This window comes from Onychostoma macrolepis, chromosome 09, assembly GCF_012432095.1.
Source record: "Onychostoma macrolepis isolate SWU-2019 chromosome 09, ASM1243209v1, whole genome shotgun sequence".
Classification (NCBI taxonomy): domain Eukaryota; kingdom Metazoa; phylum Chordata; class Actinopteri; order Cypriniformes; family Cyprinidae; genus Onychostoma; species Onychostoma macrolepis.
Genome location: NC_081163.1, coordinates 8,357,869 through 8,384,727, shown reverse-complemented (window position 1 = coordinate 8,384,727; position 26,859 = coordinate 8,357,869). Strand labels below are relative to the sequence as shown.

Below are 26,859 nucleotides of genomic sequence, written 5' to 3'. Positions count from 1 at the left end.
ATCTTATGACAGTTTAACAAAACAGTACATACACAATAAGCATACTGTATCAAATTCTTTACATTTCAAGTACATAATTAAGAACGTAAATGTTAAAGTCACCTAATGTGAAGTGGGGCAGAAAAACTCCTCCTGCAGATTTTAATTAACAATGAATTTCAACCATAATGAAACCACTAAAAGGTCATTCAAATACAATTGTTTATTAGGAGTGCATATAAAGGCATTTTAACCACTAGTAGTGGATTTCAAAATGTCTTCTAAGAGTAACAGCTCCACCTTGTGTAAAAAAACAGGGTTGTAAGCAGTTTTATGTGCTTTCTTTTTTCAAATCATCAAGAAGTCTTACAATACCTTTCACAACGGAATTGCTGGTACTCTATTGGTAATTTAAGATGTTAGTAAATTATGCAGTCATATAGGGGTAAGTGGTTCTCTTAGTGATGATCTAGTTGGTCACATTTTATATATATATATATTTTTTTTATGTTAGACTCAACTTTCAATCACTGTGTCCTGGATAAAAAAACAAACAAACAAAAAAACACATTATTTGCCTCTAGTCATTACATACAAACAATGGCAAGAGTTCAAGGTCACAGTGCATGGGCATAAAAAAAAACTAAAAAAAAACATTTTGGAGTGTACTGTATAAACATATTAAAGATTTAACATTAAAAAGATTAAGAATTAGTAGGTTTGAAAATTTTTACAAAAAATAAAGGAAAAGAAAGACAAAGAATTTAGAAATTTTTATAACAGCCATAAATAGTGTTAAATAGATCCATAAGTGGCACTGCGAAGGAGGAAATAATAATATTTTATATATATATATATATATATATATATATATATATATATATATATATATATATATATATATATATATTAGTAGGTAATTAGTAGGTAATTTTTAATGAAATGTAATGAGTATTTTAATACATAAATTTGTCTTTGTGAGATTATGTTTTACATTTAAAATACATAGAATTCCTTTATATATGAAGCCCAGATTAAAATCCATTAACTGTCATAATTATATACATGAGAACAGTTTGTGGGTCAGAGAGGTGCTATATGCTGCTGTTTCTTATTTTCTCTTATTTCCTCTCTATAGAGTGGTTTAGGATTTGGTATCATGAAAAATGCTGCATATGTCCTCCTAGACAGATCGGAATAAGATATTTGAGTTCTTCGTCTTTATCCGTATTTGCTTCCTCCGGCTGTGATCTGAAAGAGAAAACATTGAACATACAGAATCAACAAAGACACATTTTCCTGCTTCACCTTTCTTGTGGTCCAGTCTAATGGAACCCAAGTTGTATGTTTGAGCATGCATCATCATTATTGACACTAAACTGCGCAGTTCTCCTCAATTATAATATCAAACCCTCTAAAGTAAGCAAGGGCTGCAGAAAACACACCTTTCATGCACATTTTCATGCAGTGTCTCCTGTGGACAAAGTTGTTTTTGTTGCCTCCACAGCCAGTGTAACGAAACATCTGGCATCTCTCAGTCCTGGGGTTGTAAACATATCTCCTCACAGAGCCATCACAATTGCCCCTGTCAACTGGACTCAAGCAGAATTCTGGGGGACTGAACTCTGAAATGCAGTAACAATAAGTCGGCAATATAAGTAGCAGTTAAAAAAAGAAAAAAAAAATGATCCAAGTAATTTTTAATGAAATGTAATGAGTATTTCAGTGCATAAATGTATCCTTTCTTCCACATAAAACAATATAGAGTGTAAGATTGTTTTATACTTGAAATGCAATATGTTGGCAATATCAGTAGCATTAAAAAAACACTTTATATACATTCAAACATGTTCATCTGAGACAAAAGATACATTACATAATACGTGATAAACGATATTACATATATATATATATATATATATATATATATATATATATATATGAAATTAAAAAACAGTACAGATATATAATCACAAGCAGCTATAATTTTTTATATTTGCCCTGCATTTCTGCTACACAATTATACAATTAACTAGCCACTTTTCATGCGACTACTGTAATTGTACAATTACTGTAATTGTATTGCAATGTACAGTATGTACATATTATAATTGTACATCACATCTGATCCCTATAATTTCTTATTTATTGATTATTCAGGATATTTTATTCCACTAGGATGTGAACAGCTAAAGTGTTACAATTTATGATAATTTTTTCAATAACGTTGTTTAAAATAAGATCCAAATGGCTACATCAGTGTCATTTTATATTAGTTTAAGATTCATTTTTGATATGATCAACAAGCAGCATGTGTGACTCATCTCACCATGTTTGGTGAGAGGTTCAGTTTTGGGTTTGGCTGCTTCTTCCTCTGGCTTTAATGGAGCATTGTGTTCCATGTGGTTTGAGGCAGCTAAAAAGAGGAAAGAAAATGAAAAACACGATCATATTTGTTGTCCTCTTGTTACAGAGGAGTCTTTTTCTCTCAGGTAGCACTATTAACATGTTTCCGTTCTAGCTGGAATGACAAACTTGACTTTACATCCACCAGTTGACGTTACATCCACTGATCCACTAGGTGGCAGTAAAATCTAAGCATTGCCCTTCAGTGGTACCACAGAGCTTTTGTGCATCCAAGTCACCCTTTTAACCCATAAGCAATTATTGTAATTAATTTGCAGTTACTTTTAACCCAGAAAGTAAATTGCCAGTGATAAATTAGTAAAACAGAACACTGACAGGATGGTGAACATCACTTACTATACTTCATTAACCACTGTGATTAAGGCAAGAAGAGGCAAATGTGGAGTAATATGTATAGCTCCCATTAACACGATAACCATGTAAATATGGAAAATTGCACGTGTTTAATAGTTTGTTTGCAATTCCCTCAAGAGCCCAAATCCCAAGAAGAGGTCATTTAACACAACAAAATATACTTGCAATTCCAAAAACTGATATTCAGTTTTTTACATTTCAAAACTGAGTATTAATATTTCAAAATCACATATTTGACTTGGATTTCTGTGCAATCTGTGTGCCAGACAAGGATGTCATGTGCCCTGGGGCTGCGGAGCAGAGAGCAGCTCTTAACTGTCAAAATAAGCAGGAGGCGGCAGAAAAAATGGCTGCTACGCTGCCCTCTGGACTCAGACAAACAGACTGTCTGACACGAAGGCACAGCTGTCTAGAACCCTCTGTCTGTGTGTGAGATGTGTGACTCTCACCTGCTTCCTGTTCAGATGGTTGGCACATTCTCTGCAGTGGCAAATGTGATGCATTCAATGAAGCTTCAACTAAAAATGACCAAATACACAAACAACAAATATGATTCATATAAAAGGTATTAATGCTATTTCTACAAGACTTTTGTTTTTGTGTGATGCTGCATGTGTGTTAAAAGGTCCAACAAAAATGGCTAAGCAAACCTTTAATTACAGATCACTGCAAAAATATCCAGTACAAATAAAAAGGTTTTCTGATATGATCAACAAGCAGCATGTGTGACTCATCTCACCATGTTTGGTGAGAGGTTCTGTTTTGGGTTTGGCTGCTTCTTCCTCTGGCTTTAATGGAGCATTTTTTTCCATGTGGTTTGAGGCAGCTAAAAAGAGGAAAGAAAATGAAAAATATGATCATATTTGTTGTCCTCTTGTTACAGAGGAGTCTTTTTCTCTCAGGTAGCACTATTAACATTTTTCCTTTCTGTCTGTTTTTCCAACTTTAATAATTGGAATAACCTCCTTTTTCCCCAGTCATGTCCCAGCTAGGATTTCTCAATTGCCTAAAATGTCTGGGTTTTGGCTTTGTTTTCCTATTGTTTTTACACATGCTGAAACTAATGACTGAAACGTAGTTTGACCAGTAGCATGCTGGCAATTGTGCACAAGCGACCAATTATAGTGTGCGATAAGGTTGGATCTTCAGGGAACGGTAAAAGCTATGTAAATTTGTGTACATATAATGTATGAGGATGGTAAAGAGCACATCTACATGAAAACAAAACAAAGCCAAAACCTAGGCAATCTAGAAATACCAGCCAAGACTAATAAGTACTAATGTATTCAAACATATGCTTATAAACAAGTAACTATTTAGCACTTGACACATTTAAACATTATTTGCACTTCTTTTAATGTATTTTACATTTGACAAGACTCTTCCTTAGTCTTAATTTTGGCTATATTTTTGTGTATTTCATTTTAGTTTAGTAGTCATTAATTTCAAAATAGTGTAGAAACAATTTTCACTCAGAAGCTGCAAGTAAATTTCACAAACAGTTATAAAGAAACAGCAAGTAACAATTAATTTAATGTGACATTTTGAAGAAAAACTACTTCAGTAATCGTCATTTACAACTTTGAAAAACTAATTGTTATAGAAGTTTACAATAATTTTTATACAGTTTTATAACTAATTTAAATAGGCCTATACCTGTATATCTCTGTAGCATCTATGGTACTGTATGTGGAATAGTCATCTACAACTATAGTTTTAGTCAATGGTTTTTTTGTTTGCCCAAATTTTTTTCTCACCTTCTTTCTGACCTTTAACAGGCTGCTGTCCCTTTAAGACATCTGTGTAAATGCCCTCTTCACATGTGAAATTGGATACCGTGCTGTTCTAACACATACAAGCTGTCTGTTTGCTGGTGGGTCCAGTATAGTTTCAACCGCCTTATCCTTCAAGGATAATTTGATTCGTAATGATATGACCCCTTTAGCACTAAATGTGCGGAGAAATTTTATACATTTGCAGTTCTGCACTGACTCTGGCTGTTCAAATTACTGCTAAAAAACAGAATGTGGACTGAATTACAATAGGCTGAATTAAAAGTGCTAATTGCACTATGGAATGAAGGTTATTGAGTTCAGAATACAAAAGGGCTGTAACCTTTGTCATGCAGATGACTTTAATCACAGGGCTTGTACAAAAACAATATGTCATTATTGAAAATTGCAGAGAAGAGAAATGTTATTTTGCTTGTACATACGTAGACATCTCTCATGGCATTGTTTTATGGTCTTGAAGTTGTTGGCATTCCCAAAGCAGCCACCATAAAAGAATCGCTTGCATTCCTGGCTCTTGTAATCAAAAAAATAACGAGGCACCAGTCCTCGACACGGCCCCGGCTCATCCTCCAGATGGCATGGACTCTTATCCTCTAAAAAACATAGAAAAAGATGGGACAGACCATAAATCGTGTAATTCTTTATTTAAAGCTTCTGTTTCATCAACTGTAGACATGAACATAAATTAAAAGTGTTAGTAGTGATTTTTTTTCATGCTTTGAAATATCATATATAGGCTAGTGGGGGGAGGGGTTAAAAGGCAATTTTCAGCAATTTGTCCATTTTGGGGTGAACTTTAATTTTACAGATCAGGGTAAGGATTTACAGGCCTTTTTTGTATACCATTTTTATGCAAGAATTACAACTGGACAAATATTGGAATTGAATTCTAAAGCAGCGGGTTTCAGCAGAACCAGCTCTACTGTCCCCTTAACAAACACCTTGGCCATAAGCCACAGACAGGCTGGAGTGATTGATATATTCCAGTTCCATCTATAGCACATGCCCTGTTGATAAATTAATGGCTGGATTCCAAAGTTCCACAGATTAAAAAAATCACTTAATTTCCTGCCACGTTTTTGCCCTGTAATGCAAAATTTATTTATGGCCATTGCTAATTAAAATATTTCACTTAAGTGGTCATTCATCAGGGAGAAAGGCAGCTTTAATCCAATCAGCTGGGAGGAATCATCAGGGTATTTTGTTTTTCTCTCTTCTTTCGGATAAATCGGATTTAGGAGGAACGATGAGTCGCACTAACCTGATCATAAATGTCACAAAGTAACCATACGGATTAAAGCCGGTTGCTGCTTTTGGATATAAGCCCATGTTAATTGCAGTCTCACTTACTACTTGAAAGTGACTAAAATGTGATTACGGTCAGGACAAAAACTCAACAAATAAAACTGCTTTTGGTCCATACAACGAAAGTAAACAGGGCCAAAAACAACAATGAAGCTCACCAACTTTTACATAACAGCATATCTTTTTTTTTGTTTGTTTGTTTTTTTCAAAATATCTCAAAATAAACGATGACATAAAGGTGTATTTCACTCTAAAATGAAATATAAGATAACATTGTCGTCAGATTTTATTTGCTGGTTTATCTCAGTCATTCAAAAACTGCTGAATTTGATCAAACTTGCATACAAAATGACAGAAAATAACATACATCAAGCCCTTACGCAGTTTCCACACTTTGTTGTACATAATGAAATGGGAGAATTCATCAGGCTGCAGCTAAACTCACTGCATTACTGTGTTTCTGATACTCTACGTCTCAGACATTCGTCCTGACTGAGAGCGGTAGATGAATGCTAATTAAGCTTAGCAAATGACCACTCACATACAGCATTGATCAAAAGTTCACATTCACAAGGACACTTAATAAACGGAATTAAATTAACTGAATTGAAATGCTACAAATGAATTATGCAGTTTTAAATGGTCGTAGTCAATATACTTCGACTTCTAGCAGAAGTGTAGATGGGATGAATCTAAAACACTTACCAAAATGAATAATTCAAAAGTGCTGTTCAACTGAACAGCCTCTTGGGTGCTTTTTAGGAAAGGAGATTGTCTTGATGCCAGGCTACTGTCTCTCATTCCATGTATCATTTACTCACAAGGACAGGACTTATGCGCAGTATGTTTAATTGAGCGCTCATTAAAAAAGATGGCAGCAAGACAGCTACTTTCAAGTAGGTTCTGCGCCAGCTGAGCAACTCCCATTGAGATGAATGTAAATGCTATATGGATAGCTCTCACAACACATAATACACCTCATTGACTCAAACAAACAAACTGCAATTCCATCTATTGCCAGCAGAGGCACAAAAATACATATATCACCTATGGGACAAAACATATGAAAATTTAAAACAATATATTTCTAAAGAAACTGGTTTTCTAGGGGGAAAAGATTTGGAAAATCTCTGTCTCATACTTTTCATTCAAAAACACAAACAAACCACTCTTTAAAGTGCACTGATGATTTGATTCACTAGATGGAGACATTTGTCATTCATTTCTCGCAGTGGTTTATTATCTGATGTTTGTTCCATATACTCCGTAATTCCCTTTGAATCTGACTTTTAAGTGCATAAATGCAAACACTGAGGGCTTGTTTAATTGTTGCTTTTTCATTTAGAAGATGCTTTTATCCAAAGTGACTAACAAATTAGGAACATGACAAGCAAGAGCCAAAAATACTCACAGTACCGCAATGCAGAGTTACAGTGCAGAGAAAACAGAGAGGAACAGGGGATTTTTTTTATTTTTATAAAAATGGGTTATGCTTGAGATATGCACATAAAGAGGTCTGTCTTGAGTCATTTCAAGAAGATTGTTATTGGTATCTATAGTTCATGAAGAACCTTCAACCATGCACTCTTAAAAATAGAGTAGCATTGGCACTGATGGGTCTATTAAGAAACTTTAACATCCATGTAACCTTTAGGTTAGATTATTAAAATGTTCTTCAGTCTAAGACAAAAAAAAAATGGTTCTTTTAAGATTCTTCACTGAAAGGTTCCCCCCAAAAATGGTTCTTCCATAGCACTGTAATATTGCTGCTGCAGAAAAAAAAAAAAATCCCTTTTGGATTTTTTTTTTTTTTTTTAAAGAATGTAGCAAGCAGTAACATCAGAGCATTGACCAAGAGGAGTGTGACATAAGCCCTCTTTGGTTCATTGAAGACCAGATGTTGTGTTAGAAGGGTTGTTATGTTTAAAGGGTTAAATGCTCCCTCCATTACTAGAAAAAGCAAGTTTGGTGGCCGCAGAAATTAGAAACTGACTTGGCAGAGCTGCAAATAATCAGGGGCATGTGGTGAAGAGTGCAGAAGTAATGAATCCAAACACAGCAGTCAATTTCCTCTTCTGCCTCCATGGGAGATCTTTGGCAATACTTCGCAGGCATTTACGAGAGCTCATGTCCTTGGAGGTGTTTGTCCAAATGAGCCGCAAAGTTTCTGTTTTCCCCACTCTGTGGCTGTGATGGGATTGAGGCTTGTTTAGCAGTCACATGACAGTCTGTTTTGTGCTGATTATTATGATGACCTCTCACAGGAGGCGACATTGCAGGGGCCTGTCCAAATCACAATGACCCCCACTGGAAAGCGTAATGAGATATGACTCACCCAACCAACCAAAGTGCTGTAAATAATCCAATGTGGCCTGACTTTACTGTGAACTGCACATTTGTCCTCGCTTTATTAGGAAAAGGACCAAGAGTTCCTTATTATTCTTGTAGAAATAATCAGATTCCAGAAATGGTATCTTTCATTTCTCTCATCTCAGCTTTGGCTTGTTGCCATGAATTTGACTCTGCGACCTCAAGTAATTTCCATTTCTGCCTTTATATACTAATTTAATGCCAATATTGAAGATGAAACAATGTAATATTTGGTTTGTTTTCTTTTCCTTGCATTAGAATTCTTTGTCTTCATCAAAGCTTTGCTTTGAAGGACTACAAAACATCCATTATTCCATGTATGGCTATCTAACATACACAATAATGTCTTTGTTTAAAAGCATTGAGGTTTTCTGAACAAAACAACTGTTCTTCTGATCTTGTTTTTTTTTTTTAAGTATCTGTCATGCCCTCTAAAAAGCAATATGGTGTAGGTTATAATTATAACACTTGCTGAGTCTAAACTGATCCATAATTGCCAAACATACCAATGCATTACATTATTGTTTTTTATGGGCTGTTAATGAGGCGTTGGGAACGACTCCCTCATGGTGAACTCTTCACTCTTCTCATAAAAGTATATGGTGGAATGCGTGTTAGTTCTACGGTTATAAAACAAAAAGTAGTTTTGGTTGCTGATTGGTCAATACAGCATTCCTGCCGTTGTAAAGTACAGATATGACGTTCAACACCCACATTACTGTGCTGCACCCATAGACTAATGTGCTGTTATTGTTTACATGTCAGTTATTTCACTGGGGTCTAAAACTATGACATAAAAAAAAAAAAAAAAAAAACTTAAAAGAACATTATTTGTCAAATTAAAAAAGGTAAACAAAGACATTTCACTCAAGTTGTTATGCTCACAGCTAAACAGATTGAATTTGATTAAATGTATTTTTCTATCGTATAGGTAATTGTTTATATACAATAACAGTATATAATAAAATATTTTGAGTTAGCATTTATTTTTATACTTTAAGTTTTAATTTTGTAACGTTTTATGGAATTTTTATGGAATAGCTTTAATACGCCTATATAGCTTTAATACATTTTTTTTTCACTTAGTCATTTTCTAGGTTCTCCATTTAATATTTACATTTTATTTATGTCAAAAATTATTTTTACAAGTTTCAGTGTTAGTTAACAGTAACAAAACTGTTAGAAAAATGCAAAACAGAAGCACTTTCACTAGTACTTTCAGACTTTTGGAATTCAATGTACGTGTACTTAATGAATTTGCTTATTAAAATAATCTACTTCCCAAATAATTTTTGTTGTGCAGTGGGCGTTTCATAAAAGCAGTAAACCCCTCAAGACCTTGCAATATTGTAAGTAAATACACTGCTGCACACTGAGCCTAAAACGCACCTTAGCTCTGACTCACAATATAGCACAGTCTTCCTAACTTATTGCCTAATACTATATAAGTGATCTTTGCTTTTACTTTACCCAAGACACGCTTATCTGGATTGCTGTTTGTAGCCTGGGTGTGTGGAATACTGTCATGATACATGAGTCCGGGTCAGGCCATCCAATATACTGAGCGAAAAATAGAATTGGCTAACACAAAGGACACATCCTCATTCCGAAAGATGCATTGAATCTGAAGGTTATTTTACAAAAGTTCCGACATTTTCAGAAAAAAAAAACAAAAACAAAAACAAAAAAACAGTCATATTTGTATTTGTTTTTGTTTGAGCACAAGTCAGGTAAATATTGCCTTACCTTTCACAAGACACATTTCCTCACACTCCTGCAGGGTCTCGAAATTGTTAGCATTGCCTTGGCAGCCTCCATATTCAAAGAGTTCACAGCGACCTGTGTCAATGTCAAAGTAGAGCCTGTCCTTTATTGCCTTGCACGGCCCTTCGTCTTTCTTCAGGGCGCATGAGTGATGGAATATGTGGAGTTCAGACCTCACTCCATCTGCTGAGGGTGGAAGGAAGCCAGAAGTTATAATTTGCTTCGGACATAATTCACAAAACTCTGAGTGGTAAATTTAAGCCAACTATAAGCTCTCACCTAAGGCTTTGTAGGGGTGAAAGAGCTTTCTGGCACTGGAAAGTTACTATACACCTACTTTTAATAGCGCTATAGCATTTACTCAAAGAGGTCTCATTGACATGACAGTCTGTAGATTTGAGGGATCTGACAGCTTTGCCCTTGGTGTTTAATGCTTGGTTAAATCAGGATGAACCTCCTACACTTTTCCACTCTCAAGCCAACGAGGAAGATAAAGCACGCATTCTTGAATGTAAATTTGGATGGTTTAAATCAAATAGTTTTGTTTTTCTTTTCCCCAGGAATAGGTTCTTAATCCCTAACAAGAACCAACCGTATTAGTTTGTTCTAAGAGCATGCTGGGTGAAGTGAACTCTGCAGTCCTTCCTGTTCACACAACAAGGACTGAATCCAAAGTGCCACAGACTAAAGTAACAGATGGTCTTGGACTTGAGTGACAACATCCTGCAGGCAGTTGGATCACTTATCCTGTCACATCCTGATGTTCATCTCCCCAAAGCTCTCCACTCTGAAATACTCTCTCCACACTGCCCTCAGGTTGTAGAGGTATTCCACATGCTCTGGATAAAATTCTTGCCTGCACAAAAGCAGGAAACACACACCCCATAGCATACATCTTGATGGGCTTGCCATTGTAGAAAAATAACTAAAGCATCAATATTCTTATTTGCATCATTAATTAATGCAGAGAAGAATGTTCACAGAGGCTACCTTTATTTGATAAAATAAATAAATAAATAAAAGTAACATTGTGAAATGTTACAATTTAAAATTTCTGTGCACTATTTTAATATATTTGACATTATATAATTCATTAATATATAAAAAAACTTTGTATTTCTCTTTATTCCTTCCCTTTCTAGCTTGTACTGATTTGAACAATGCCTGAAACTTGGTATTACGAGCACTTCCTGTGATCATTTGCCTCTTCAAGAAGAATCGCTTTATGTATTCCCCAATTGTAAGTCGCTTTGGATAAAAGCGTCTGCAAAATGACTAAATGTAAATATATGCAGTTATTATTATTTATTATATAAAATAATTTATTCCAGGATACAAAGCTGAATTTGTCAGCATCATTACTCCTGTCTTCAGTGTCACATGACCCTTCAAAAATCATTCTAATATACTGATTTGGTGCCCAAAAAACATTTCATATAATTATCAATGTTGAAAACAGTTGTGCTGCTTAATATTTTTGTGAAAACCTCGATACATTTTAACAGGATATTTTGAGGAATAGGAAGTTCAAAGGAACAGTATTTATTTGAAATAGAAATCTTTTGTAACATTATAAATGTCTTTACTGTCACATTTGACCAGTTTAATGTGTCATTGCTGAATAAAAGTATTCATTTTTTTTAAATCTTCAAACTTATGAACAGTAATGTAATTTGAAGACTTTTCACAGAATTTGATGTTTTGATGCGCAATTGACACACTGTTGAGATCTCTTTCGTAATTCTCACATGTGAGATTTGCTCAAGAGAAAAAAAAACTAAGCAGTGATTTTTCTTTCCTATGGGAGCTACAGTATGTAATGTATATGTATGTGTGTGTGTGTATACTGTATATATATTATAATGTATTTACACATACATATAGAAAGATATAAAAAGTCCTGCACATTGCCATATGTAGCTTGAGAAACTAGAGCCTTCTTCAGGATTTTATTTTCTTTCTAATCATCAACCATTATGAAGATAAAAAAAAAAATCTGAACAAGATAATTACATTAATTATGTGAGCCAAAATTGCAGAGAGGACTTTTCCATGGACACAGCAGCACAGAGTTTTGTGTGCTTCCTTTACAATTTAGGTATTTTTAAATGTACCATTTAAACTAGCAATTTCAGTGTATCATAACACAGACAATACCTGGAACTGCAGACCCCCCCCCCCCAAAAAAACCCACGTATGTCTATAATGGAAAAAACAGATCTGGCTGTTAAAATTTCAACCTCCAGCTGCTTTTTTAGCCCAGCATGAATTTTCTGTTCTGCTTGGATTCACCTCGATTTAGATTGTGGTCAGAACAACTCAAAACTGTTGCTTTGCCAGACTCATTGCCGATGCTGAGCTCGGGCAGGTTGCCCCATGTTGAGACTCAGCCCTTGCTTGTTTTATACCCGTTCAAGAGAGGTGTTGATTTTATCACAAGGTGAAATTTAGCACATCGGTCAGTATCTGAAAAGAGTAAAATATTCAGGAACTCTCAGTCTGACGGAAAGCACAATGCATGTAAATATCTGTTTACAGGTGTCAACATGTCATGTTTGCTCAAGGTTTGCTGTTAGTTACTGGAGCAACAACGCATGATTAACAACACCGTCAGCACAATGACACTATAAGGATGCGTGGCAAAGTATTTGTCATTTGTAAATTAGTTACCAGTTAGTCAGTTTTATAACCAGCCCCTTTTTATTGTGTGGCATATTAAAAACTGTCCATTTGTCAGAAGTAATATCACTGATAAAAATACATAAAAATAATGTGCGTTAGAGAGTAGTCACAGAAGGTGAGGTTTTATAGTATGAGGGTATGATTCTACCAGTCTGAGTCATATTTCAGATTATCTGATTTAGATATTTATCTTGATAAATATGGCAACATGGCCTTACACAATAATCAAACTATTGCTCCTTAGGTAGCACCACTAGCAACATCCCACTGATTAAAAGCTTCAACAACTGAACATGACCCTAAATTCTTTATCACACACTTGTGCTGGCATTTCTTGTTAGTGATGCACTGATCTTGATTTTTTTTTATGGCTGATTTTGAGTGCCGACGTTTTACAAGCAAACAGGCTTATTCCGATAGCCGATTTTTAAAAATTCATTTGTTTATTTAAGCAAGGGAGAGGAAAGAATGAAAATATAAGTACATGAACAAGGTGTTTATTTGCTCTATTTCAGGCCGAACTCTATGTAGCCATTTAAAATTAGAGGCAACCACTGCATTTTAATCATGATCCAAACAATGATGCTACATTTTGTACATGAGCAGTTTCTAATTTAATCTGGATATAATTTGTATAATTTCAAAAGCTGAAGAAAAAACCAAATGGTCTGACTTTAGCTTTAAATTATGCTATATAAAACACATGCAAACGAAACAAAAACAGCAGACTGGCTGAATGAAAATGCAAATTCACTCTCTTGACAGCAGGCGGCACTTATGGAACAGCAGAAATACAGTGTTTTCTTGGTTACCACTGTAAACAAAGCAGCGCTAAGCATATTAACACTACTTTAAAAAGCATTATACAGAGGCAAGATGAAGAAAAATTTCTGAACACATTCAGAAAGATACTCAGAAATACATTCATATAAACCCCCACTCTCAATTCAATATTTAAGATTTTCTCAATATTTAAGACCCCTATAGTATAGACCCTTTTTCTGTTAGTAAACAATGTGACGTTTTTCTGTGGGTAGGGCTTAGCTGGAGGCAGAAAGATTCCACTGACCGCTTCACTAACGCTAGCTATGAGGTTTGTTTACCTTGTTTTTTTAACAATGGCTGGAGAAAATCCGATTTTACCTGCATATGTAAGGTTACTCACTGTGCAGGACCATTATTGTTATTTAAATAAGTTAACTTTAACGGACAAAGTCAAATTGGCCGACTCTATGCTCATGGATGGACGATCTGACAAGATTAACGTTACCTCCGATTGAGTGACTCGTTAGAGAAACCTAACGAGTGGTAAAGAGAAACTCATTTTGTCTATCTAGTCATGAAGATGTACATATATTTCAACTTCAGCAGGCTATTTTTACAGCTAACGTTACGTGACAGTGAACTGGGCCAAAATACAAAAAGTTAAACATTCAATGTGATGATATATTATTTGAAGATGTATGTGCCAAATAGTTATTTTAAAGTATATACATCCTGTAAATTATGTAAGTTAAATTTACAATACTTTACATACAGTACATTTAAAGGAAGATGTGAATAGTTTCTAGAAATAAAAATTCCAGAAATAAATTTTGAACTTTCTGTATTTGATTATTCTTTCTTACGAAGTTCTTAGAAAGTCCAGCCACTATCAATCACAACAATATATATTACAGATGATTTAAGCATATACATCGTCAGTTTGTTGTTTTACACACATGCACACAGACATTATTTCATAGTTGTGAGATGCATAAGAAATCTTTAGACACGTAACACAAACCATAATCCATAACAACAAAAGAAAATACTTTATTTAACCTTTTCTGATAAGAAGTGTGTGCTGCAAACGCGAGCATTTTTGACGAGTTTCTGTGCAGTCCGCTCGTTTTATCTTGTTTAACCACAGCTGTCGTCGGTTTTTTTGTCTGCGAGTGGCAGCAGGTATGCATTAAAATTTCAAATTGGAGCCTGTACTACATAGATTCTTGCATCCAACATCACAACAAGATGATATTTTAAGCTCCTTGTGTAGCCGAATCTGCACTGGTTTGAATGGGCCGCCTCCAGTTTTCCCTTTGTTTTGCCTCCAGCTAGCGCGGTGATGTAATCGTGACGTCGGCGCAAAAAGGGTCTATATAGGAGTTTAAAAGTAAAAAGAAGAGTGTTTTCAAATATTGTTACAATTTTAAATAACAAGGAAAACTGACCATCATACACTACACGACTGAGGATCATACACTACCAGACTATCAAGTCGTTCCAATCACAACAAATCGGCTGAAAATGTCAAAAATGTATGATAGGAATCATACAATCTGTGTCTGTGTCCATCATACGCTATGCGATTTTCTATGGACTCTGTCAACTCAAATCTCCCGACTGGTTCTGCAACTAGCATCATCTTCTCCAGACTGTAAATCGGTGGAAAATTGGGGCAAAAATCATGTAGTGTATTCCGGGCTTACGTTGACCTTTAATTTTCAGTGGGTGCTCCAAAAATTTTGCTGGTGCTCCTAACTTTTTGAAGTTGGGAGCACCAGTGGTACCAAGTCAATAAGTTAATTTCGAACCCTGACTGGGATAGAAAAAAGTATGTTTAAGAAAAAAGGGAAAAAAACGGAGAAATATATAAAGGTGTTTTTTGTTTGTTTATGTTGTGCATTGACTTGTAAAAAGTTTTGACTTATTTCGCTTTAGTATTGTCAGGCGTCCAGGCTTGATCCATGTAGGCCTGTTTACCGGTGCCACTGCGAATCGTCTTTGTCTACAAAATCTTCCACTCCAGCAATGGCTGCAACACCTTCAAATTCCAGATAGGTCAGAACTTGTTTATTCTACGACCGTTCACAGATAACAACATTGGGTGACCAAGTAAACCTTGTCGTGTCGGATCCCATGAAACTCATGCGGGACAGAAAATCCTCCTCGTTGTCACCTGGTGCAATTATCTGAGGTCTGCAGTGCAGGGCTCGCTGAAGCAAATAATCCTGTACACCCCAATTAATCATTGTCAGGTCTGCAACTGACTGCATGAGAGGATTCTGGCTCTTTAAATGAGTGTGTGGTCACCGGTCTGTTCAACCATATGGGACACCTGATGTGGACATACGTTAAACATAAGGCTTAGAGGGGAAAAATCTCCCACAGCATTTGTGTGGTATGCTGTATAGCAAGTAAACCGCCTAAGGTGAAAGGCATAACTGGTTGATCTCTATCTCTTTCTGCAATAAGTCTGTACACAATACAGAAAATGGGAAATTGAGAGCACTGATCTCCCATTAAGCACCACAAGGCAGTTGACGTAAATGTGTGCAGGCAGGAATACATATAGGGCAAATAAATCAGCATGGTTTAAAAGCCTTGTATTGAATACAGATTTGTATCGTACAAGGATATTTACACACACTTTCAGTCAATTGCTTGTTCAGTCCTCTGATATATGGTGTCAACAATGGAAAGATCTTTAACCCTCTGGTGCTCTTCGGTCACTTTTGACCGAAAGATATTCTGCTCTGAAAAAAAAATCACAGCTTTGTCGGAATGGAACGAAGCTTGGTGACTTTTATGGCATTTGGAATGTGAACACACAAAAACCGAGTAAATGAATGGGAAATTGACAAAAACACAAAAATTCAGCAATGACGGGGTGAAACTCTAAAACATCAAGAGTGCAAAACCAACACATCCACTCACACACACAGGCGTACACACACACTTATACACACACCTATGAACTGGTGTGCCTGTAACACAGCAAATATATAAAACAAAAGCAATAATTCAACTACAATGCAGTAAAAAAAGTAGACAGCAAGGAAGGTGTTACACTCTGAAACATCAAGAGTGCAAAACAGACATCCACTCACACACACACACACACATACACACACTCACAGACACATACACAAATACTGTATACACATTCAAATGAATTGGTATAGTTATAACCATATAGCCATAACAACTAAGAAAACTGAAATAAGAGGTTGAAATCAGATCAGACCCAAAAGGATTAAGCTTTGATAAAACATTCCTGTTCATTTTTGTTACTTTTTTTATATAATTTTAATATTTTGAGTAACAAAATGCTTCCTCTGTGTTCAGGTTTGACTGTAGTAATAATAATTCAAAAACTGATGCTTTAAATCAACATTTCAAACCAAAACAAAATCAAATCTAAACATTTACCAAACGTTGTCTTTGAAAATGTCTAAATATATATATCCAAAAAATAAGTATTTATGTCTAAAAAAAATTAAGAGAATTTATAGGCCTTTTATATAGAACTCTATGGGAATCGATGGGCTGCTAAACCATGGAATTGCAGAGGTTTTTCTTATTTTACTCCCACCAGATGGCACTAATCTGGCTTCAAAAATTGGATTTTAAAGGCATTGGCTGTATTTTAACATGCAATACTGCCATAATTGAAAAGTAATAGAAAATATATGTATTATTCTCAATGGGAAAATTTTATCATTATCAAATTATTGATTATGGGGGTGATCCACTATTACATTATGTAAGTAATCTATCTCCACATAATCTATGAAAAATGTTCTGATAACCTCTGCTAGACAACAAACAGTCCAAAAACCCTACCGTAATAAAAAAAAAATATTTCCCACCGCACACTATTGGGGAGTGTAGACTATTCCCTGAATGACACTGATTATCCTTGAAAAACACAATGTAGTCGTGAAATATCATCAATCATTGTACAAAAGCTTTCAAGGTCAGAGGGAAGATGAGACCCAATATTTGTCTATGCATGCCTAAATACCATTCTAGAGCTCGAAATGTCAGTGCAATAGAGTTTGAAGAGTGAAACCTCAGTACGGTTCTAAGTTTGGTGTCATGATCTGATGAGTTAATGCAACAGATCAAACAAGGTCTCAACAAACTGGGAGATCTTCTGACTGTTTTTTCGCAATAAATCTCACCATGGGAACAGTGTCATGAAACAAGTTGATACTCTTGGCGACTTTGTTCAACTATGTCAAAGCAAGAATTTAGACATGCCTTTGGTACTTTTAAGTGCAAGGGTAAGATGTTGCATGGTAAATGTATAGTTTAGTTTCATACCTGATATCGAAGATATCGCAAGGGATAAATCAAATAATCAGATAAATTAAAGAAACAGTTCACCCAAAACTGAAAATTCACTCAACCTCAGGCCATCCAAGATGTAGTTAAATTTGTTTCTTCATCGGAACAGATTCTGAGAAATTTAGCATTACATCACTTGCTTACCAGTGGATCCTTTGCAGTGAATGGGTGCCGTCCGAATCCAAACAGCTGATAAAAACATCACAATAATCGACATGTAATCCACACAACTCCAGTCCATCAATTAACATCTTATGAAAAGTTGTGTACTTGTAAGAAACAATCCATCATTAAGGCATTTGAACATTTTCACTAGAGAAAGAGTGGTTTGAATTTAAAAAATGTCTTGGTGATATATTTGTTTATTACAAACATGCTTTATTTACTTCACAAGATGTGAATTGACTGGACTGGAGTAGTGCTTTTATCTGCTTTCATCAACTCTGTCTGATGGCACCCATTCACTGCAGAGGATCCACTGGTGAGCAAGTGATGTAATGCTAAATTTCTCCAGATCTGTTCAGATGAACAAACTCATCAACTGGATGGCCTGAGGGTAAGTGACATTTTCAGCAAATTTTCACTTTTGGGTGAACAATTCCTTTAATTTATCTGTCCTCTTATAATATCTCTAATAATGAATCTGAAATATATATACTTTTACCATGCAACAAACAAACTCATCTAGGGTAAACTTACCTATTAAGCTCACCAAAATCTACATTGAGACATTTTTAATGCTCAAGATATTGGTTTCAGTACAAAACGTTATGTTAAAATAAAATATTAATCTCACACAAAAATATTTAATTTTATTTTAAATGACAAAAGTATTTCAATTAAGATATGCATCATTAAATTCAAAAAGTCTGGCTGTGCTTAATAGGTACATTTTTTTACCCATTAAGCTCACATCATGTTTTATTTAAAATTCTTGTTTCTTTTAAGGAAGATTTTTAAAGAATAATTGTATTTGAAGGTACAAAATCAATCATAAAAAAACAGAACACTAAAATCAAGCAACAAGGCATTCAATTTGATCAGTTATATATTTATAGTGAAGTGTCATTTAAGCACATAGCAACATCTAGACTAGTCCACGTTCAGCAAAGTAACACATTCAAAAATCAAATAAAACAAGCCAATAAAACATTTAATTCATGGGAATGAACACAGAAACTAGCCTCATTATGAAACCTCTTTTAAATGGATGTCAACTTATCTAGAGTCTCTTTAGGCTGGAATAAACTACATGATTTTTGCCCCGATTTTCCACAAATTTACAGTCTGGTGAAGTTGATGCTAGTTGCCAAAGATCAGAGCCAGTCTGTAGACTTGAGATGACAGAATCCATAGCAAATTGATTAACTTAACTTAAAGTGACAACTATCAGTTAATATTTAAAGTCTGTTTGTAAAGTATTTACACAGACGTTCAATGTAGAACTTAAGAGCTTAAAGAGAGCACACCGAGCTTAATTGGAGCAGCAACAATTTTTAATAAATTTTATGTAATTTATTAAAATGACAGGATTTTTGCTAAATAAATAGTCTAGGTCATGTATTAAGTTCATACATATTTTAATATGAACAACTATTATTAACAATATCTATGAAATTATACTTTTTCTTATTGATGTCACACTGAAGCTGTGTGATTTTCATAGTAGTGCACCCTTTAAGCTCACCTTACAATAATATGAAATCTTTAAAAATGACAGCACTATAAAACGACAGACCAGCAATAAACTGTCAATTTATAATATTATGGATGTAAAGGTACAAGCCAGTAATGCCTGTGAAGTAATATGTTAGTGTAGCACACAATCTTATACAGCTAGCCAGCTAACTGTGTTCTGTAGCATCTGAGCTATGTTGCTAAATCTTTTGGATCTAACTGTAATTATTTCCCACATCCAAGTTCCAGGTTAAAATATGCAAAAGTCTGAACATTACATTACTCTTAGTTTTACAATAAGTAGTGAAACTTACCCAAAATAAAGGTTTAAACATCTACAAAAAGCACATTTAAGGGGCTCCTCTTTTGGTCAAAGTTTTTAGACAGCTTTCAAAATGGCCACCAGACAGTGTGCACACATGGAGACCCATATCTCAGCGTGCAATGATCTGATTGACTTGAAATTACAGGAGGTATATAGTAACAAACATATCAATTGGTTAAGACATCAAGTAGGATAATAAATTATTTTTTATTTTTATAATCTGATCTCAAAAATGGAAGTGTGCTTAATGGGTACGTGAGCTTAATAGGTATGTTTACCCTACAACTTGGATGGCCTGAGGGTGAGTACATCTTTGGGTGAACTATTCCTTTAATGGAAGAAATCACAATATGACAGTTTCCACATTCAAGCTGTTCCACATTCAAGTAGATAGGACCTGCACTTGCATGCCTATTGCGATAGAAAATAGCTTCTGGGGGTGTTGCTAACATGGTTGCAAAGTACACTGACTTGCCTTAAAGGAACTTTGGTTATTTTTTAATATATTTTGAGATTTAATACAGATGGCTGAAGGCAGACAAACACACAGCACACACACTTTTAAAAGCATGTAAATGAGAAGACTTCAAGCACTAGAACACAGTGTCCTCCAATAACTGTTTTGATCCCTGCAGAAGTAACTTTGGCATGGAAGAAAAATATGATCCTGCCACAAAGAAGTCCTTTCTCCATTTTAAAAAACACAGCTAAAACAGCAAAGGATTACTGATAAAGCCCACATGAGTACTTTTGATGTTAATCTAGTGCTAGGGTGCCCAATGGTGCTCCTGGTGATCGACTGTCCTGCAAAGTTCAGCTCCAACTCTAATCAAACACACCTGAAGCAACTAATTAAGGTCTTCAGGATCACTTGAAAATTAAAGGCAGGTGTGTTTGATTAGAGTTGGAGCTGAACTTTGCAGGACAGTCGATCGCCAGGAGCAGGACTGGGCACCCCTGATCTATAGTGTATTTTGCATGCAAAACCCATCCAGTGTTAAAACTACTCAACCATGCTATATTGCTATGAGTAACAAACAGCCTGGAGGGTTATTTGCAGTACCATAGTCTTGATATTTGATCATAATACAGTTCCTTTATAATCCTTTAAAAAGCAGACAAAGAACAGTGTCAGAACGTGCCTTGACTCAACCCTACTGCTAAGCTAGTTTGTAATGAAAGCAAAGCAATGATGTCATCTTAACGAGAAGAGTCATTGTGGAACATTTGATACAGTATATGGCCCAGCAGGTCCAGACAGAATCAGCAGACCTTTTTTGTTCATTTTATGTGCTGATTTAAAAAAAAAAAAAATTGGATTTTTTTATCAAATTCGCCCAATATGGAAAGTGTGGGCTTGTTGCGTATGTTCCAGTTCTGCTGAAATCTACTAAGCTTTCTGTGGGCACAAATTCCATGTGGGCCTGATGATAATTCTCACTGAACAGCTGTCTCAGGGTGCCTACACATGAGGGATTCATCTGATGAATAGAATCGATAAAATATGTTTTAAAGGCTGAGGTTTAAAGTATTTGACTAATAGTAGTTCACTATTATATACTCAAGTATTATTTGGGGAATCTGTACTTTAATTGAGTTCTGTTAAAGCTGAATACTTGTACTTTTACTCAATTACATTTACAAGGACAACAACAAAAAAAATGTTTTACTATAAAACTATTACAATTTATTTTATTCTTAAAATTACAAATGCACATATGTCATATACAATATGCCTTAAATCTCTCCCAAATTATTTGATAATAAAAATGTTATTTTTCTTCAGTCAATAGCCTTTTATTTAAACAGCCAATGACAAAAAACTAACAATAAATAAAGTCATAATTTTCCCACATTTCAAACCTTCCTGACTTTCTTCAATATAAATTCTGAAGAATGTTCATGCTTTTCCCAACCATCATGAAAGTGGATGGGTACCAAGTTTATAAAAATTAAAAATATGACAAAAAAAAATTCTTGTTTCTCGTCAGTAGTAGTAGTCGATACAAGTAATGTACAGAGTAAAATTGTAAAATTTATGTTGTCATTCACTTGCTTTTAAAATCTAGCTTGACAGCACGGTCCTCATTCGCTTTCATTGTACACACAAAATCAGTTTGGATATTCTGCTATAAATAACTTATTTTGTGTTGCAAGTATTTGCACAAAGGTGACAAGTTCATTTTTCGATGAACTATCCATTTCAGACACCGACTTTGATTTTTTTTTTTAATAACCATTACTGTTGATAGATGAACTTGCGTCAAGTGTGAACACCTTCAGTTCAAGAATCATTATATTCAAATGTCAAACCACTGTATAATTTTCTGCTGCTAATTTTAGGTTTCAGGATATTGGTTTTAGTGTAACATCTCACATAGTCTGAAAAAAATATATATATATATATATATATTTTTTTAAATTTTGACATTTCTTTACAATGTATTTGCACACTTTTTTACTTTTTATATATATTTTTTTGGGCTTAAGGTATTTAGGAAAATTTTTGACTTAGCATTTGTACTTTAACTTCAGTACAATTTAATGGCACTCCCAGTACTTTTACACTTTTGTTAAAGGGCATAGAGAAGCTTTGTCAAGTTGAAATCAAGCGGGAATACACAACTATGCCTGCCTCCCTGACATTCTTGTTGGCTAATTGTTTTGTCACTTTCATAAAAACCCCTGTGTTTATATGCTTCCATGACACGCTACTGAAATAAATGTATTCACATCACTGACACGGTATAAAAGTGTGTAGGCGCCCTTAATCTCACCCAGCTTTTCACAGCCCACACAAGGACCCTGGGTAGTTACTCTATATATCGTTGTCCTTTTACACTGTGTTTGAGCAATACAGCTGCCATGTGAGCACATTTTAGATTCCATTGCATGTTTAACCATGTAAGTCTATATTTAATGGTATCAGTCTTGCATGGATTCCTCTTCAGAGTAAATGTGTAAGGAACGACAGACGCAATTACAGTCTCTGTCGTAGTTTAATCAAGAGAGCACACTTCTCTCTGACCTCTCCTGATGTTTCATCTGAACTTTAGATAAGGCACTTTCACTTTTACAGACCATTCAAAAGTCCTATAAGGGAGGAGCTTTGTGCAATTCTGCGAAGTGTCTCAACAAATACTGAAATAAGCCATTCGTCTTGAAAAAGGATCAGACCTCAGGAAAAAGATAGAGCTATCAGCTCAGACAAGCCTTCCTCTAATGACTCATTCAATGAGGCATGACTAATAGTGGTATATTTAACCCAGAAAGAAAAAAATTAGTGAGGATTCTTAGGATGGCTTTGCAGGGTTCAGTAAAATTTCTTGATGAAAATGAATGTGAAGTAGCCGTAATGTCCAAACAAATGTTCCGAGCCAACAACATACTTTGTGAGGCTGAGAGTGTTTCTTAAATATAAATAAGTATAAAATCCTGCAGAATGTGTTAATTTGTCATATAATATTCATAATACTGTCAGTTATGTCATTAGAATAACAAGAATTCATTACACGTTTGTTCATCGAAAAGGTTACTAATAAATCACTTGTTCACAAACTGTCACGCCAGATTCAGAAGCCTGATCTCTGCATTGCAGCATCTTGAGAATGCAGGTTGCATCTGGCGAGAGTGGATGTCTCTTTATGTGAGCTTCACATCCTAGAGTACAGGCCCATTATTCACAGAAAGGAACATCTCTTACTCTTCCTTCTATATTTTTCCAGACTGAAGTGCATATCGAGGGGTGACATTTTTAGTGAAATGGAGATATATAGATATCAAATGAAAGCTCTTAATGAGCTCTTTCTACTGGCAAAAGTACTGTCATCCAGGAGTCTACAAATTTTTATTATAAACAAGTAAAATCAGTACACAAAGTCAGATCAAACTATGGTAAAATTTTTGTTTTGGCTCTCCTGTAAAGTTGGTGAAATGTCACTTACGCCTTTCTGGTTCTCACCCCTCGATATGAGACAGAATCTTTCGAAAGAAATTAAACTACAATTTCTATGCACTGTGCCAGGTGACAACAGCAAAGTAAACAGCCACATTTTTTTTTTTTTTTTAAATATATAATAAATACACAATTAAATTACTTTAATTTAATTTAATTTCCAATAACCCCAAATAAAAAGAATATTAGCCATCATGTTTTGGATTAATCACAAAAACAATGTCAGAGAACTTCATTTCATCCTAGGATATGGCACTCAATCAAGTTCATATAAGGGGTTTATAAATCATATTTAATCGCACTGTAGTCTTCAGAGGAAAGAAGCATCTTCTTTCAAATAAGAAGTCAAAGTAAAATCTGCCTAAAGAACATCAAGCAAGTAGTGTCAATCTGGCAGATTTCAGAGTTCTGCAGTATTAATATTTCATCGCACCCATACGTACACCAATCTATTTTTAAAGATCATTTAATTAAAACAAATCCTTTCATCATAACAGCAACAGTGTTGAGTTGAGATTGTGACCTCCAGGCATTCAGAGAAGCTAAAGAGATTTACGGAGGATAGAGAGCCAGCATATTGATTGGTGCAGTTAAGCAGGTCTAAAAGTTCACAATGCTTGGACTGCAGCCAAAAGGAACAAAAACATTTCTTCGGCGTAAGCGCTTTCCATGTGTAACTTATTAAAGAGCTATGGCTCCAAGGGGTGGGTGCTGAGAAAATATTACATTAACAACCAAGCAATCATATCTTACTGATGTTATATCCTAACCATAATAAGATCTATAATGGTCTCTGTAAATATCAGAATTGTGTATGCTGGAATTAAATTGGTTGTAGTCAGGGTCAAGAATTAACGAGGGCTTGGTGGAAAAATGCTACTAAATAAATATGATATTTTATGTGTTATTTACAGTACTTTTGTATTTAACATTGATTTAATATTACAGGTAACAGCCATAATTGTTCAGACTGAGAACTAATAAACTGATTTAAATGAAACATTTGACATAAATGGGTGTTTATATATGGTTAGAAAATAAGAAATAAATGCCTTGACCACAAAACGCCCTCTGAGTTTTGATTAATACTTAGTTTTTATTAAGAGGCAATATTAGTAATAATAATAAATGTTCTGATACTGATTGTGGTCTGAATGAATGACAAAAAATTAAATAATTGGTGGCAATAAGCATTAGGTCAAGCAATACAACTTTTATATATAAATCACTTATTTTGTTCTTCTAATTTTATCAGATTTTCTCAACTAAAAATAAACTAAGAACATGTAAAATTGCATTTAGGTACATTTTCGTCTTTTAATAATATTAAATAATAGAAAATACATTACATTATCGAGGCAAAAACTATAGCCAAACAATCTACAACACGTTTGTTTGCATTGCAGGGATTAAATACACCTAGAAAGTTAAATATTAAATTCCAGTTCCCAAAAGTTAAAGTTAAGTCATCTTCCATATTTATTACAGCAGACAAAACGGAAAAACAGTGGCACAAAATGCTCATTTTAATTACCCTAAACCCTTTAAATCCTTGAGTTTCATCTCGCTTAGAAATTGTGGCTGTAAAGCACACAGCCCTTGTTGACAAAAATCTGAAGTTTGTTTTGGATTTAATCATCAAAGTTGAGCAGAACCTTTTGAGCCATCAGAGCTCTCGAACTCCCACTGGTGGGATGCAGTAAGCAACTTAGTACTATTTAGTATGCAATTCTACAATCTTTACATATAACCCGTTATCTAAAATATAAATGTAATCTGTCACGTTACCTTCAAAGTAGCTTTAGCTCCCCTAAACACTTGTCAGTATTGTCTAATTTCCTTGCAGTCGTCGTGTTAGGATAGGCTAAGCTTTATGTTCTGACCGCAAATAGGATATTATAAGTAGGCTATAATACTTTCATTAATGTGTTTAAATGAACAAGTATAATTATCACAGCTGACTCTTCCGTTCTTAAAGCGTATGAAATGCTTTTAGAACTTCTAGAAGTGCTTCGGAAGCGCATATTCACTCCACCTTTGTGAAAACGAACTTATGTAATAAAATAATAATTAGAAAAAAGGACACTAACTCACCTCTTGCAAATTTTGTGAAACATATTCCAACAAGAGGCAGTAGAAGCAGCGGTCTACATGACCAGCTCAGTAATGGAGCCATTCCAGCAGGCGAGGCAATCACACGCTTCCAAAGTTATGTGGAGTAGTAAGTAACTTACGCTGTAGTTTAGTTTGTGGCTCCAAATAGTCAACTTCTCCAAGTATTCATTGACTGCGCGGTAGTCAGTGTCACGCACTTCCGGGTGACCGTTCGTTCTGGTAAAGTGTTCTAAAGAAGTTCGTGATTCTTGTTCTGATTCCCTTTAAAGATTCCGATTCTTTTACTACGTTTAAGGGCAAAAGTATTTTAAGGAAAGAAATGCAATTCCCTATTGTATTATCTGCCCACAGTAGCCTAGTCTTTTGCTAAATTATATAATTTCCAGAGTCCAGAATAGCCATACAACATATCATAAACAAATCATAAAAGTAATAGGCCTATTACTTTTAATAATGCAGCATAATGCAATCAAATTGCTCCTATATATCACTAAAACCTCATATATATATATATATATATATCACTAAATAAGTGGTAATAATTCATTTATTCACTTCCTTATGCTTTTTTATTAAAATAACACTGATTACAGCAAAACGCATGTGTATCCCCAAGTTCTTATATATAGTCAGTAACTTCTTTAAGTGTTTATTTATTTCGAGGCGGATATGAAAAGTAACAATTTGCAGTTCCGTTCTAGAAAGATCCGACTCATAAGAGTCACTGGTTCTGGATTCAAGCTAAGCTGGTCGCCGTGTGTGTATGTATTCACCTATAAAGAATCGACTCAGAAGAGTCATTCATTTTGGAATCGAACTACCCTGGTCGCGCTGTAAGTATTTATTCTCTAAAATGAACCGGCTCATATGAGTCATTCAAGGTTTTTAGCAAACCAGTCTTCGTAACAAAATCAGTTTGAATGTTTTAAACATTCAAATTAAGATTAATTTGCCAACGAATCATTCAGACCTATATGGTAAAAAGGTTAAATCAATTA

The 26,859-nt window shown here is 34.8% G+C and overlaps 1 protein-coding gene across 2 annotated transcripts; it reads right to left on the bottom strand.

Annotated features, from left to right (window-relative positions):
• Positions 1 to 889: 889 nt before the first annotated feature.
• On the bottom strand, positions 890 to 26,070 carry tfpia (tissue factor pathway inhibitor a). Of its 2 annotated transcripts, none has more exons than XM_058786802.1 (8): positions 25,841 to 26,070; positions 9,975 to 10,175; positions 4,976 to 5,146; positions 3,500 to 3,586; positions 3,210 to 3,278; positions 2,309 to 2,395; positions 1,425 to 1,604; positions 890 to 1,230 (listed from the first exon to the last, which is right to left on the bottom strand). In XM_058786802.1, the coding sequence occupies exons 1-8, from the start codon at positions 25,920 to 25,922 to the stop codon at positions 1,163 to 1,165; spliced, it is 945 nt and encodes a 314-aa protein (XP_058642785.1). In that variant the 5' UTR covers positions 25,923 to 26,070; the 3' UTR covers positions 890 to 1,162. The 2 variants fall into 2 exon arrangements, with proteins under 2 accessions (XP_058642785.1, XP_058642784.1); XM_058786801.1 differs by having other exon boundaries at positions 9,975 to 10,178; positions 25,841 to 26,069.
• Between the last annotated feature and the right edge of the window lie 789 nt (positions 26,071 to 26,859).